The sequence below is a fragment of the Pristis pectinata genome, chromosome 13 (assembly GCF_009764475.1).
Source record: "Pristis pectinata isolate sPriPec2 chromosome 13, sPriPec2.1.pri, whole genome shotgun sequence".
NCBI classification, from domain to species: Eukaryota; Metazoa; Chordata; class Chondrichthyes; order Rhinopristiformes; family Pristidae; genus Pristis; species Pristis pectinata.
Genome location: NC_067417.1, coordinates 38,284,988 through 38,300,844, shown reverse-complemented (window position 1 = coordinate 38,300,844; position 15,857 = coordinate 38,284,988). Strand labels below are relative to the sequence as shown.

The 15,857-nt window shown below is 39.0% G+C and overlaps 1 protein-coding gene across 2 annotated transcripts in view; it reads left to right on the top strand.

Annotated features, from left to right (window-relative positions):
- Positions 1-15,857, top strand: part of ranbp10 (RAN binding protein 10) — a 97,425-nt gene that overhangs the window by 67,948 nt on the left and 13,620 nt on the right. Inside the window, exons 5-10 of one of the 2 annotated variants that reach the window (XM_052028128.1) lie at positions 4,116-4,138; positions 6,131-6,315; positions 6,387-6,526; positions 8,768-8,876; positions 9,444-9,592; positions 14,618-14,816. In XM_052028128.1, the coding sequence (XP_051884088.1) occupies positions 4,116-4,138; positions 6,131-6,315; positions 6,387-6,526; positions 8,768-8,876; positions 9,444-9,592; positions 14,618-14,816 (805 nt within the window). The remainder of the gene's footprint in view (positions 1-4,115; positions 4,139-6,130; positions 6,316-6,386; positions 6,527-8,767; positions 8,877-9,443; positions 9,593-14,617; positions 14,817-15,857) is intronic. The other variant, XM_052028127.1, reaches the window with a different exon arrangement.

Genomic DNA, 15,857 nt, shown 5'->3' with positions numbered 1-15,857 from the left:
AACTCACCTGGTTAAAAAGAATAAGAAGAAAATGGAAGATTTCAAAAAGCGGAATGGAGGTGGGGGTAAAATATGAAATTCATGATCAAATGAATCCAGTCAGCCTGCTTTGCTTTTGCTGATGGTAAATACATACCGGAGCTATTTATACGATGATTTCATTACTGGTTCTTTCTCTGTATAATTTTTAAATATTTACGTGTTTGTACAAGCACTTATCTGATGGCCTCTGAATACAACAAATTATTGCACATGTCTGGTTCTTCTAATATAGCTCAGTAAAAATCTAGCTTAGTGCCTCATTGTCAGGCATAATTTTATAAAGGCTGCATGTCTTTATGAACCACATAAAGACATGCAGCCACTAAAGAGAAATAAGTTCGAAAGAGCAAGTTAAAATAGAATAGGAACCTTGAGACTTGTGAAAGTTTAGAAAGGAAACACCATAACTTGGGGCATAGCCAAGAACTGAGGAGGGCAATATTAGGATTCTGTAATATCTTGATAATGGAGAGGGTCAGGGAGCCAGAAGCTTAGCCTTGAGTCAAGCAGACAGCAAGATTGCAAATGATTTGGTACAGTGTCAAACATTTGCTGGAAAGAAGGAAAGAATCACTGACTAGAACATGAGTTTGTGCCAGGGACCAAGATCAAGGCTTCTGGTTTCCAAATATTTCATTGAAAGGAAATTTCTGCTCTTCCAGTACTTGTTGTCAAACAGGTAGTGAGTCAAATGGCATTGAAGGGGGTCAAGAAAGGAAATAGCTAATATCAGTTAATATAGGGCTCAGAAAGAAAGTTGGAGCTATTTAGTGACAATGGGCTCATTAGGGCAGGACGTGATCTATGTGAACATGATAACCTCGAAAATGCATGAGGAGATAAAATGGTAAAAGATACCAAACCTTGGCCATAACATGCTTGCATTGCATTCCATATTTGAATATTTGTGAACGTGAAAAATATATTCTAAGTACACAGATATTAAGAATACTTAATACTCAATACTAATCATTACAGGGTATTAACCTAGCAAGTCTATTTCATTATGTGCAATAAATCAGTCATCCTTCACAATTCTGCTATGGTTGACCTTCTGTGTTTCCATTCAGTATGTCACTTAAAAGGGTTGTAGTTAAGTGATCTTTCTGGGCATGAATCATAAGATTTCATGAGGGCATCTACTGACATTAGGTAGAACAACTATTTAAGTAATGAATAGCTGATCTTGTACAACTGAGTTTCCCCTAGCAACTGAATGAATGCTGGTATTGGTTGTGGGAGTGAGTTGTTTGCCCACCCATTTGGTGCAAGCATCATATTCAGATTCTTCACTAACCCATTTTTTAACAGGGCACATTTCTCATGATATCAATCTACTCTGTTTATGATTGTCTATAATTTGAATATACCTAAATTGATTTTTATTGTTTGCTTGGTTATCTGTCACCTCATGAAAGAAACTGATTTAGATAACTTTTTTCCATTTTGAATATACAGCAAATTGTGTAGTATGCATTTTAACAAATGTACTGCAATAATGCTGACAGATAACAAGTGACTAGTGCTCAATTATATATAAATTAAGGAGACGAGTGCTTCACTCATACATTACTTTTAGGGTTTTTTTAGTGTATTTAACTTGAATTTAGAATGTAAGGACAGTTGAATAAACCTTTAAACACCTGAATGCCCTATTACAAGAAAAGCACCAATCTGCATTAGTATTTAATGCATTGTTTTCTGTGTTTATCATGTTGAACTCTGATATGTAAAAACATGAAAGATTTTATATGGTATCCTACTGCATTTTTCAAAGCATTAAGTGCAGTTAGTCATATAAACAAATATAGCAGCTGCTTCATGAGATTGCACAAATTGTAAAAGAAAAACTGAAAGGCATTGCTAATTTTGATGGCATTGGCCATGTGAGGAATATTGATTAGGTTCCTGGAGAACAAGCTGCTCTTAAGATTAGTGCCATGTGACCTTTTCATCTCTATGTACAGACTGGCAGAACCTGCAGTGGTGTTTTGCTGCAGCTTTAGTCCCAAAAAAATACATTGCTTTTGTCTTCACCAGTTTTATTCCTCCCTAAAGAAAAGCTCAGGTAACTTTATATCTCCACCAATATTTCACTATGTATAATAGAAAGTTTAATAAAATGCAGAGACAACGAACACCTTCCATATTTTCCCTTTCCTCCACACTCCAGACAGATTTTAGAATTTTCTAGCCACATATAGTTGAAGCTTGCCGGACTTTATGAAAAGCCTGCTAAAGAAGTATGTGGAATCTTTAGTTTTATAATTGGTTCATGGCATACTAAAACAAGGAGGTTATGCTGAATCGCGTTAAATTAATGATTAGGCCTCAGCTGGATTAATGTATCCTTATCTGGGCTCTGCATCTTAGACTCTGGTACAATGGGCCAAACAATCATCTTTGGTAAAATGAAAAAATTGTGGATGCTGGAAATCTGAAATCAAATGGAAAATGCTTGAAGCACACAGCAGGTCAAGCACATCTGTGGAAAGGGAAACAAAGTTTAATGTTTACAGTTCACTGACCCTTTGGAAATTCTTGGACTCAAAACGTTAACTCTGCTTCTGTAGATGCTGCTTGATCTACTGAGTGTTTCGAGCATTTTCTGTTTTATTTCAGACCACCTTCTACACATCATTTTGTGGAATTTCATGAAGTATTAAAGATATTGGGATAATCTGGTAAAATATTGATTGGTCTCTCATGAATCATTGTTTTTTGTAATTATTTCTAAACTGTAAGGCACAGAGCGTTAGTGCCAGACAGTGCAAATGCAATGTAACCATACACACATAATCTTCTAACCCATTGTGTTGTGAATCCTGTCTGCAGAGTGAAAAGAAGGCAATAGTCTTGCAAAGGGAAGGTTTTTAAGTCCTCCCGTCACCACTCATTTGGTGGCCACTCCAGAGGGACAGCAGCACGAGATTACAGACTTGCATATTTATCAGTCAGAAAGTAAGGCTGTTACTCATGATATTGTAGTATCCTGTCCACTGCATCAGGATTGACTTGCATACAAGTGGAGGGTGAACTTTCTTCTTGTGTATGGTTTTGTTTGAGTAACATCATAGTTTCTCTAGGATAAGCTCCTAAGAAATTCTTGCAGTTAGCACAGACAGTGTTAGTTTTTGCTTAAGCGCACACATCAAATGTAGAGGCTGGTAGTCCGTACCTAAGTGAAAAGGGCCTCTGCCAATTGTCGAGATTAGTTATTGCAAGATCTGTGTATTGATCAAGAGTGCCATCTTGTGACAGAGTTCTCAAAAACAATTGTAGTAAATTCTTCAATGTAGAATCTCGACCACGGATGCCCAAACTGTGGCCCACAGGCCAAAACTGGCCCACTGTGATTCATGGGATTGGCCCACTGAAGAGTCCCTATATTTTATTGCGTACTAACTGCAACATGTGTACTTTCCTTTGGTGGCTTCAGGCATTTCAGCAGAATATTTTGATGGACTGTTAAGGGAATGATTGGGCCAATGATGAGTAGGAAATAATGAGGGACAGAACAGGCAGATGATGGTGGGTTAGATCAGGACAGAAGTGTATAGGGTCAGGTAAATGACTGAATGGATGGATGGGTAGGTAAGTATTCCGGAGAGTACTGAGGTCTATGGTGGGGGGGGGGAGGGGGAGAGGCACAATAGACAAGGATAAACTTTTTTAAAAAGGGTACACATAGAAGAGGCTGCAAACTCACCTGTATCGGTCCAAGGAGGGTGGAACTTTTTAACTAATGCTGGAAGAAGGCCTGAACTCTTTGATTAAGATCTGCTTCAGTCTTCTCATTGGTCTCCCAAGCATAGTAGAATTTTACATGAGTGATATCAAGCAAGCATTGTGTGCCATATGACATTGAAGAATATCACCAGCAGAGTCTGTATGCTGGCAACTCACACACTCCAAAGTGCCAACAACAATTTGCTTTGTGGTCTTCTGTTTCAACCTGAAAAAGGCTTTCTTAACCCAAAAATTTGAACATCCTAATTTATGTTTCAGATTTCATGGTATTGCATTAGTTGAATAATTATTAATAGATTCTTGTCTTTGGATTTTTTTTTCAGGAATAGCATTCACGGACCTGCCTGTAAGTATTTGCAGTTTTATTTCCTTCCTTGAATTTGTTCTCGGAAAGCCTTTATCAAAATAAATTCCTGTAAAAGGCAGAGCCGATTGTTACAGAAGGGACTGGTTGTGTTTTTGTTGTTTTTTTTTAAAGTCTTAAAATCCAAATATAACATATTGGTTTGGGTTATTGTTGCTTTGGCCACAAGAGGTGCAATTCTTTACTGCTTGGAAATAATAACAGTACTTCATGTACTTTTAGCTTTTATTCCTGCCCCGTAGTAATGTCGCACAACAGGTAAAGGCAGAAATGTCTTGCTGGTAAACATTTAATTCAGGCAACTGTTATTATAATTTATAAATGGGCATTCATTTTATTAATATTTGCAATTGTGATTGTTCTTTATTGTAATATGGAGGTGTCAGTTAAAGATTAATATGGTTTTGTGTGTCCTTAAGTGGCACCTTTAATCATCCTATTCCCTTTTTTATATAATATATGGCATTGCATTATCATGTCAAGATTATGCAGTGTTCCATGATATGAGTGATATGACACTTAGAGTTAGCTGTTAATGATTTGTACACAAATCTGGGTTAATGATTTGAAAATTTCACTATCCTCCAAGGATTTACATCCCATAAAATAGCTTTGCAACTGCATCTAATACTGGAGTTAGAGCTGAGTTAGTGCTGTCCTCACCCAACATTGAAGTAGTTTACTTTTCAGCAGAGTTCATTGGAAATCATGAGCTGAAGCCCTGCTTGAAATCCTTTTAGTTTCACCTTAACGTTCTTAACAGGTATAGAGACTAATCACTTCATTATCAGATTCAGCGGAGCCTGGCATTCAAATGTAGGAGCCCCTGGCCAATATGACATTGCATCACATAGGCATTGCATTTACAGCCCAAGTTACTGTGAAGCTGACATAGGATTTGAGTGCTTGTAGAAAAAAAGTTTAGGAAATTTGTGCTTGCCATGTGGAATTGAATTCTTCACTGTTAGGCTCATTATTTAGTGTAAATGACTCAGCCCAAGGCCTGAGAATTCTCAAGTTAAAGCCTAGCAAATGGTTATCATTATTTTGTTTAATTGCAACCATGTTGCTCTTTGAGATATGTAATGTCCGTGTGTTAATGCAGGTTTTAAACACTGAGGAAACACAATTACTTGCCACTAATTAATTATGGAATCTGCATCCAACCAAAACTGTCTTTGCTTTATCACCAGAAACATACATATGCTTGTTTTGTGCCTGGATGATTAATTGCTTAGCCTCCATTTTCCCAGTTGCCCATTATATATCAGCAGTGAAGTAATCACACAAATGAATCCTGTTTCAGCCAAATAAAACACACTGTCTGTTTCTTTATCTAAGTTATTTCCTGCCAGCATTGGGTACTCAAGAGCAGATTTGTCTTCTATAGGGACAATAAGAGAATAAAGAAAACTTCTGTGAAGCTCAGTCTTGGGCCTCAGAAGTTCACCTGTGTCAAACAATTAGTGTGGTCTATTCACTGGTTGCCTGCAAGAATAAATACGGAAGGGTACACAATGAGAGGTAAAGAAGATACGGTGTAAATACATGAACTGACCAAAATCTTTGCAATGTTCAAATGTCACACATGAATGGAACATTTCAGAGAAAAGCAGTAGATTTGTAGAACTATAACTGAGTAAAAGCAAGAATGGTTTCAAATGATAAACAGTCTGCTGCCTAATACCTACAGTGCTAAAGTACTGGGATTTTAACTTGAACAGACAGGGTGCCTTTACTTAGTTGAGGATATCAATTAAGGAAAAGAAGGGTAGCAGGGTAAAAAGAAATGGGTAGTAAGTTAGGTTAGTGAAAAGGAAAATTGGCTGGGATGAACAATTCACTTCCTCTAAAGTTGAAATGCACAACATGAACATCTTCTCTGACCACAGAATGCATTTAATTGCCACAACTGCATTGTTGAATCGTGGAGTTTTCCATTTTGCTTTTTTTTTTACTTCTTTTGTCTTTTAGCCTAACTTGTACCCAACAGTGGGACTTCAGACACCTGGTGAAATAGTAGATGCTAACTTCGGGCAGCAGCCGTTTGTATTTGACATTGAAGATTACATGCGCGAGTGGAGGGCAAAGATTCATGGTACAATTGAGCGATTCCCCATAGGAGACAGATTAGGGGAATGGCAGACAATGCTGCAAAAGTAAGAAATTATGCTCCTTGTTTATCACAAATAGAGAGTTATCCAATTGTTTTGTACCACATTTAAACTAGCTCATTATGTGAGAATTTGTTTTGCAGCTTGGTGTCGTCCTACCTGGTGCATCATGGGTACTGTGCGACAGCAACTGCCTTTGCCAGAGCAACAGGGCAGACCATTCAAGAGGAACAGAACTCTATCAAAAACAGACAGCGTAAGGCTGCCAGCAATATCTTTGTGTAACATTTTGAAACTTCCATTTTAAATCCCTTGTCTCAATTGCTAACAGCAATACCCAGTATAACACTACCATCATTCAAATCAAATGGGTTCCTAATGTCAGCCAAGGATCACTTGAGTTGATCTCTGCACTCCAAGGAAAGAGGCAGAAAATAATTCCTCTGGTGTCCCCTTCAATAGAACAGTCTGCTGATGCACATATTTTCAGTTTCCACCCAGTAGATAAACAAGCATTTTAGATCGGCCAAATGTTCTAAAAGTCAATAGTAGGCTTTAGCTTTAGCTTTGTATTGCTAGTTTACACCTGGGCTGCAAGCTGAAAACATACTGTACCATGTGTGACAAATGACCAGTTGGCGACTGCGCTAAGTACTGTTGGTACCCATGAATTTGCACTGTGATATGAATGTATTCATGGTAGTAGAAGAAAAAATGGGAGAGTGAAAAGAATAAATTTGGTTATTATGTATTGTGGAATAATTACTAGTATCCAGAGGTTTGGATTATTTATCTGGAAAACGTGAGTTCAATTCCCAGTTTCCAGCTAGCAGTTTAAATTTCAGTAATTAAATTAGTCTGAAATAAAAAGCTAGTACCAGTAATAAAGTCCATGAAACTGCCAGATTGTCATAAAAGTTCATCTGGTTTGCTCATGTCATTCAAGAAAGGAAATCTTATCCATTTTGGCCTATATGTAACTCCAGACTCACCAATATGATTGTTAACTTCTCTTGAACTGGCTTAATGAGCCATCAACTTCTGGGAGCACTTAGAGATGGATAGTAAATGCTGACAATGCCAATGTTCACATACCATAAATAAATTAAAAACATTTTAATCTAAATTATATCTTGTATGTGAAACAGCCAACATATCTCTTTTTCTTTGAATGGTACCTATATAAGAAAAAAGGTGCTGAATAGGCCCTTTGATCCCTCATGCCTGCTCCTCACTCAGTATGATCATGGATGATCTTTTACTTCAGAGCTCCTTTCCTGTACTAACCCCAGAGATCTTAAAATCCAATAATCTATTGATTTGTTAGTTGATTTATCTCTTACGAGTGAAAGTTAGCAGGTACTGATTTCACCCACCCCTTTCAATTCACTACTAATGATTATGGTTTCAATATGTTTTCTTGATGTTCATATATCTGAGTGAAAAGGAAGAATAAAGAGTACGGTATATGCATGCATGAGTGAAACCACATGAAGTGGAATATGGTGATGTCCTGTGTTAGAAACTACTAAATCAGCAGTTACCTTGTTCACACCAGAACAGAGTTGTGACAGGAAGGATTAAACATCGAAGCTGAGCTGATTATTAAAACCTGCAGTTGGCTAATAATCTTTAGAATGCTTCAAAGAGAAAACCTTCACAAAATGTCAGTTCAGCCGTCTATGATGCTTTCCTGCTGGGCTATGACTTATTGAATTGATGGTACTATGATGAATTTATAATTTGGCTCCAATCTGGCTTTGTAGATGTAAAGTAGTTCTGTGTTTGATATCAATGATTTGCCAGGCAATGTCTGCCCCTTGCAAGCACAGAAACGCAGTTTTGCTTTTATTTCTATCATACTACAAACAGAAACTGAAATTGAACGTGGTAAATCAGGGAAGCATGTTATTTTGCACAGGGAAGCAGAAACTTTATAACCTGTGTCAGTCTGGCTCAGTAGTAGAGTTCTTGGCTGTGAGGAAAATGGTTATGTGTTGAAAGGCCATTGCAAAACTTGAGCACATAATCAACATTGGTACTTCAGAGGAATACTGAGGTTAAATTCTGTTGTTAGAACTGCTGCCTTTAAGGTGAGGTATTAAATCAATGCATTCACTGCTGGATTAGACATGCCTAGAAAATTCCATGGCATTATTTAGCTGATAAGCTCACCTCAAAAGTAATCAATTGTTTATGAAACCCTTTCCTGCAATGATATTTCACTAAGATTAGTAGAAGTTGTTGGAGTGAATCAGGCATCGTTGGGATGTTGGATGATGGGATTTGGACAGAACCTTTTTGAACTAGATTTCCAGTTACAATTAATCTGGGACTGGTTTCAGATGGTGGTTTCTGTTATTGATTATGCTTCTTCTGAAATTCAACAGAGCCATGAATGTTCTAATATTTTGAAAAGAGTATCTTTTTAAATAAAAATGGCAAGTGTGAAGCTGGAACTCGCTAGTAATTGCAGACATCTCCTTCTGTCTTTCAGGAATACAAAAGCTAGTTTTAGCAGGAAGAGTGGGTGAAGCTATAGAAGCAACGCAACAACTGTATCCAGGACTGCTGGAGCGTAACCCAAACTTGCTCTTCATGTTAAAGTAAGAACATTGACACCAAATTTACAGTGCATGTTCAGTGGGGATTTGGGAAGGGAGAAGGATCATTGTTGCATCCAAATGTAGAGCAAAGTTGATGGTACATCCACCACTCACTGGTAGATGTATAGCTTCAAGATGAGTGGTACATAAGGATAGGGTCTAAGCTGCGACTGCATGCCATAGGCCAAAAACAGCATTGACCCAGGCCATTTTTTGAAGGTGACTCCAGCAGTCCCTTTAAGGAATGTAGTTAGACTGCTCACTACTGGCCACTGATCACATTCTGCCCAATTTTACTTGAAAACAGTAAATAGTGTTTATCAACCTGTTTAGAAGCATGTTTTGCATGTGCAAGCAGCTTCCATCCTATATTGGCATCATAGGTTGGCTGTCCAAAGATGAATTCCTATCTTCATGGCATCACTACGTAACATTCACTTGTGATCAGGGCAGCTGGCAGTTGAAAATCATTTGATATTTTTACAAAACTCATTGCTTTGTTTTTTTTATTTCAATATTGCCTGTTCTTATAATTTTGCTCAACAATTGCTGTACTAATTTGTGTAGGTGTCGGCAGTTTGTGGAGATGGTGAATGGTACAGACAGTGAAGTGCGCTGTTTCAGTGCCCGTAGTCCTAAGTCTCAAGGTAGCTACCCTGGATCACCCAACATGAGTCCCAGACATGGAGCCAATAACTCTCACATCAACAATGCAGGTGCAGTATTGAACTATTTTTCCTCATCAATTCAAACAATATTGACCACGAAAGAACTCGCCTCCTCCTCTACACAATCCCATCCTCTTCCTAACTCCAAGTTTATCAAAACACTTGGTGTTCTATTTGGTCCAAACTCTGGATGATATTAATAATGTCCTCATACAAATAGAGGGTGCAATAGTTCGATCTAAAACCAGTGTATTATGCCTAAACAAGGAAGACTACAACGGGATGAGGGAGGAGTTAGCTAGCGTAGACTGGAAACATAGGTTAAATAGTGGGACAGTTGAGGAACAGCGGAAGACCTTCAAAGGGATATTTCATGGTGCTCAACAAAAGTATATTCCAGTTAAAATCAAGGACAGTAAGGGTGGGGAGAGCCAGCCTTGGATAACTAAGGAAGTAAAAGAAGGCATCAAGCTAATAGCTCATGCATACAAAGTCACCAAGAGTTGTGGGAAACTGGAAAATTGGGAAAACTTTGAAAAGCAACAAAGGACCACTAAGCAAGCAATAAGGAAAGGGAAGATTGATTATGAAAGTAAACTAGCACAAAATATAAAAACAGATAGTAAACGGGTGGCTAAAGTGAATGTAGGTCCCTGGGAAGATGAGAAGGGGGAATTATTATTGGGTAATGTGGAAATGGCTGAGGCCTTGAATGACTACTTTGTGTCGGTCTTCATGGTGGAGGCCACGTCTAATGTGCCAAAGAGAGATGTTATGGATGCGATGGGAGGTGAGGACCTCGATACAATCGCTGTCATGAAAGAGGTAGTGATGAGCAAACTAGTGGGCCTAAAAGTAGACAAGTCCCTTGGTCCTGATGGGATGCATCCTAGGGTTCTGAAAGAAATGGCAGAAGTTATAGTAGATGCATTTGTGATAATTTACCAAAATTCTCTGGACTCTGGGCAGGTCCTGGTGGATTGGAAGACAGTGAATGTCACTCCACTGTTTAAAAATGGATGCAGACAAAAGGCAGGTAACTATAGGCCAGTTAGCTTAACGTCTGTGGTCAGGGGAAATTCTTGAAGCTATCATTAGGGAAGAAATAGCGAGACATCTGGATAGAAGTGGTTCCATCAGGCAGACATAACATGGATTCAGGAAGGGTAGGTCCTGTTTGACAAACTTACTGGAGTTCTTTGAGGATATAATGAGCGCAGTGGATAGAGGGGAACAAGTGAATGTTGTATACTTGGATTTCCAGAAGGCATTCGATAAGGTGCCGCATAAAAGACTTATCCTTAAGATAAGGATGCATGAAGTTGGGGGTAATGTATTAGCATGGATAGAGAATTGGTTAACCAATAGAAGGCAGAGAGTTGGGATAAATGGGTATTTCCCTGGTTAACAATCAGTGGTGAGCGAGGTGCCACAGGGGTCAGTGCTGGCCCTGCATCTGTTCACAATGTACATTAACGATTTGGAAGAGGGGACCAAGTGTAACGTATCTAAGTTTGCTGATTGTACTAAATTGAGTGGAAAAGCAAATTGTGCAGAGGATGTGGAGAGTCTGCAGAAAGATATAGATAGACTAAGTGAATGGGCAAGGGTCTGGCAGATGGATTACGACGTTGGTAAATCCGAGGTCATTCACTTTAGAAGACAAAATAGAAGATCAGATTATTATTTAAATGGTGAAAGATTGCAACATGCTGTTGTGCAGAGGGACTTAGAAGTGCTTGTGCATGAATCGCAAAACATTGGTTTGCGGGAGCAACAGGCTATCAAGAAGGCAAATGGAATGTTGGCCTTCATTGTGAGAGGGATTGAATTTAAGAGCAGGGAGGCTATGCTGCAACTGTACAGGGTACCGATGAGGCTGCACCTGGAGCACTGCATGCAGTTCTGGTCTCCTTACTTGAGGAAAGATATACTGGCTTTGTAGGCAATGCAGAGGAGGTTCACCAGGTTGATTCTGGAGATGAAAGGGTTAGCCTATGAAGAGAGATTGAGTCGCCTGGGACTATACTTGCTGGAATTCAGAAGAATGAGAGGGGATATTATAGAAACGTATAAAATTATGAAAGGGATAGGTAAGGTAGAGGCAGGAAAGTTGCTTCCACTGTTAGGTGAGACTAGAACCGGGGGACATAGCCTCAGGATTCAAGGAAATTGATTTAGGATGGAGATGAGGGGAAACTGCTTTTCCCAGGGAGTAGTGAATCTGTGGAATTCTCTGCCCAGGAAAGCAGTAGAGACTACATCATTAAATATATTTAAGGCACTGTTAGATAGATTTTGCACTGTAGGGGAATTAAGGGTTATAGGGAAAAGACAGATAGGTGGAGCTGAGCCCACAACCAGATCAGCCATGATCTTATTGAATGATGGAGCAGGCTCGATGGGCCAGGTGGCCTATTCCTGCTCTTATTCCTTATGTTCTTATGTGAGAGAGGATAGTCTGGTGCAAGGTTAGTGAGTTTGCATCAAATCAATTGGTTCTGTCTTTGTATTTTGTGGGGACTCTGGTTTTAGGTGCCATTAACATCACCTGAATCTTTCCTTTCACTTATTCCAGCAGGACAACTCCACTCTTACATAAAATTCACATCTATATTCATCAGCTACTATTTTAAATTCATTTTCTGAGATAAGCTATTGTTCCTCGCCATCAATTATTGGCCATTACCTTTGAGAAAATGGTGATGAGCCACCTCCTGAAAGCATTACATTCCTTCTGTGAACTCCAATGCTTTTGAGTATGGAGTTCTGGTGTTCCGAGAAAGGAATTGCAATATTTTTCCAAGGCAGGATTGTATGCCATTTAGAAGGGAATCAGTACGTAGTGGTGTTCCCATGTGACTTCTGCCATTGTCCTCCTTGGATGTTGCAAGCACAGGTATGGGAGTTAGTGTTGGGATAACCGAGGTGTAGTGCATTTTGTAGATGATGCAAATGATAGCCATGGTGTGTTGGTGATGGAGGGACTGAATATCTATGGTGATAGATTGGGTGTCATTGAAGTAAGGTGCCTTTTCTTGAATTGTGCTGAGCTTCTGTTTGTTGTTAGAGCTGTTTCAATCAGACAAATAGAGAAGATTCTATCACACTGCTTTGTAACAAATCTTTGCTGCCCTCTCTCAGCCAGCAACATCACCACTTGTGTCATTCAGTCTCTCCTAATCCCCATTCTCTCACAGGCATTCCCTTTATTCTCCATAATTTCCCCTTCTCTGAAACTTAAAACTTTTCTCGGTTCTGATGAAGCATCGTTGACTTCAAATGCTAACTCTGTTTTACTCTGCACAAATGCTGCCTGACCAAGGTCAAAGTCAAGTTTCTTGTCATATGCACAAGTACATGTATGCACAGGTGCCATGGAATAAGTTATCGCAGCAGCATTATCCAGTATTCTCTGTTTTTATTTCAGATTTCCAGTATCTTCAGGTTTTTTTTGTCCTTTCGATTTCAATGACTGATCTAGTTAAGTTTTTAGTCAGTGGTGACCTGCAGGATGTTAATGGTGGGGGACTCGGTGGTAAGGTCATGGAATGTCAAGGATAGGTGGTTAGAATCCTTCCTTCAAGTTATTCATTCCCTAGCAGTCTTGTGGTGTGAATGTTACTTCCCACTTAGCAGCACATACCTAAATGTTGTAAGGTCTAGCTGCCGGCAAGCATGGACTTCATTTGTTGAGGAGGTGCATGTCAGTTGCTTTATTTGCTGACGAGTTGCTAACAGACTGCTCAGTTTGCTAAGGAATTGCGAATTTGTGCAGTCACCAATGATTATTCCCACTTCTGACCTTGTGACAAAAATCATTTATGAAGCCATTGAAGTTGGTTAGAGCTGGAACTTTATGAGGTCTGGAGTCAATTTAGTGGCCTCTCAGGGCTATCCCCTCTACTTCGATACTGCTTCTGTATCACTGAGGCGCCACCAGTGAGATAGGATGTAGGCATGGATTTTGATGATATGTTATAAGGTATGATTCTGTGAGTACGATTATGTCAGGCTCTTGCTTGACTAGCCCAAGGAACATCTCTCCCAGTGTACATACCAGTTCCCAAGATGTGTGTTAGAAGGTCTTTGTGAGGTAGGCTGGGCTGAGAGGGACTTGCCATGGCTGAATTTGATACTTACATTCATGTCATGTAGTCCACTTAATGTAGTGATCATTGATACAGTTGAGTGGTTTACTGGACCATTTCAGAGGACATCTGAAGGTCAACTGCATTCCATTCCATATTAGTGAAAAATGTGTTTTTTGATGATAATCTGCTTACTTTTTTTAAACACTGGATTATTAACTGAATTTAAATTCAGCATCTGTCATAATGGGATTTGAATTTTTATCTTTAGACTGTATATCCAGACCTCTGGGTTACCTGTCTAGTAACTTAATCACTGCATCTCCATCTTTCTCTAACTCCCATGAATCAGGAGCAGGATTCCATTTAGTACAAATGTTGATCTGAAATCCAGTTCTGAAGATCAGAGTTGAGAATACTCCAATGAAGTGTCTTTCTGCACCAGAACAAAGTGACATTACTGTGATTTGATGCTGATTCTCTTGACTGGTGATGTTTGGAATGATTGGTGACAGTAATTGTTCTTAAGTGATCTATGCCTTCTTGCCTCTGCACGGCACGCTTTGATTAGTTCATGGTTCTTGGCTGTGTCTATTATTCCTAAATTTCTCATGCTTTTCTGTATTTGCAGGAAGGTTTTGATGTGCATTTGTTGGTCTAATTACTAAGGAGCTGGTCATGGTTGTGAAGAAGGAAATGTAGAAATATTGCAAAATTGCAACTTAATGATTAATAGATTTATAGAGTTACACAGCATGGAAACAGGCCTTTCGGCCCAACTTGTCCATGCTAACCAAGATGCCGATCTACACTAATCCCATTTGCCTATGTTTGGCCCATATCCTCAAAATCTTTCCGATGTACCTGTCCAAATATCTCTTGAAAGTTGTAATTGTAGCTGCCTCTACCACGTCCGCTGGCAGATCATAGTCACATCAGTGAGAGCTTTTTCTATCAAGTAAATCTATTGTGTGTTTTACAGGAGCAGAAAGTCCAAACTGCAGCAATGGGATTGTGCCGTCAAAAAGCAAACCGATCCACAACAAATATCCAGCTATAAGTTCATCATCTTCATCATCTTCATCTTCTTCCTCACCTTCCTCAGTAAACTATTCAGAGTCCAATTCTACAGACTCTTCCAAATCCCAGCAACACAGTAGTACAAGTAACCAGGAAACCAGGTACGTTTGTCCCAATGCAGCCGTGCTTTCAGGTTAACAAAAGCAGAAGCATCTTTGCAAACTAAAGGCAATCTGGTTTCCATTCTATGGGTTCACAGAAAGTAATCACCCAAATATTTGAGGCATGTCTTTGAATCCTTTCTGATAAAATGATATTTGAAATATTTAATCATTGTAAATGGGGGATCTAGGAGCTCATGTCATATAAAGCAGTATTATATATTCACATCAGGTTGCCCAGCATTTGATTTGCCCTTGTAGTGACAATATTTATGTGGCTAGTTCAGTCAAGTTTCTGGTCATTGATGATCCTTAGAATGTTGATAGTGGAGACGCAGATGGTAAGGCATTAATTAAGTTGATCACAAGCTTTTTGGCTTAGAGGTGTTTGCAGATGGAAGTTTTTACCTACATCTTGATTTGTTTTAATTGATCATGCCTGACAGTAAAATGGCTAATTTAGACTGCACAGTCTCAGAGCTTCTAAATGCAAGGAGGATGCTGAAAAATATCATAACAACAATAATCTGAAATTGTAAAGTGTTTGACTGCCATCGACTGTAATTGCTGATATGGAAATTAATATTATGGATATAAGGAACATTCTTGGTGGGATGCTTATTGACTAATGTGATGTATACGTCATGGTCATAATTAATGCCCTGTTATCGGTCCTCCAATACTAAGCAATCACCGTATTACAACAGCTGAGATATAGAGGCGAATGTGTTGGGGAAAACTGGCATCTTTGAAATGTTCTGTCTTGGGAGAGAGTGCAGCTGTGTCATCATTGGTGCTGAATTAATTTGTTTTTATCTTTGCTGTTAAATTCCAAAACAGTCAGACTCCTGATCCACGTTTTCCCAAGCTGTATTTAACAGTTTCCAGATACCAACTTCCATGAAACACAGTCCAGTGTATGCATGTACCTGATTTATAGTAAAATCCACTGAAGAGAAAATAACCAAAACCAACAAACAAATAGCCAGGTGAAATCGGTAATTTGACGATCCTTGCACGATAGCTTTGTGACTAGGGAAC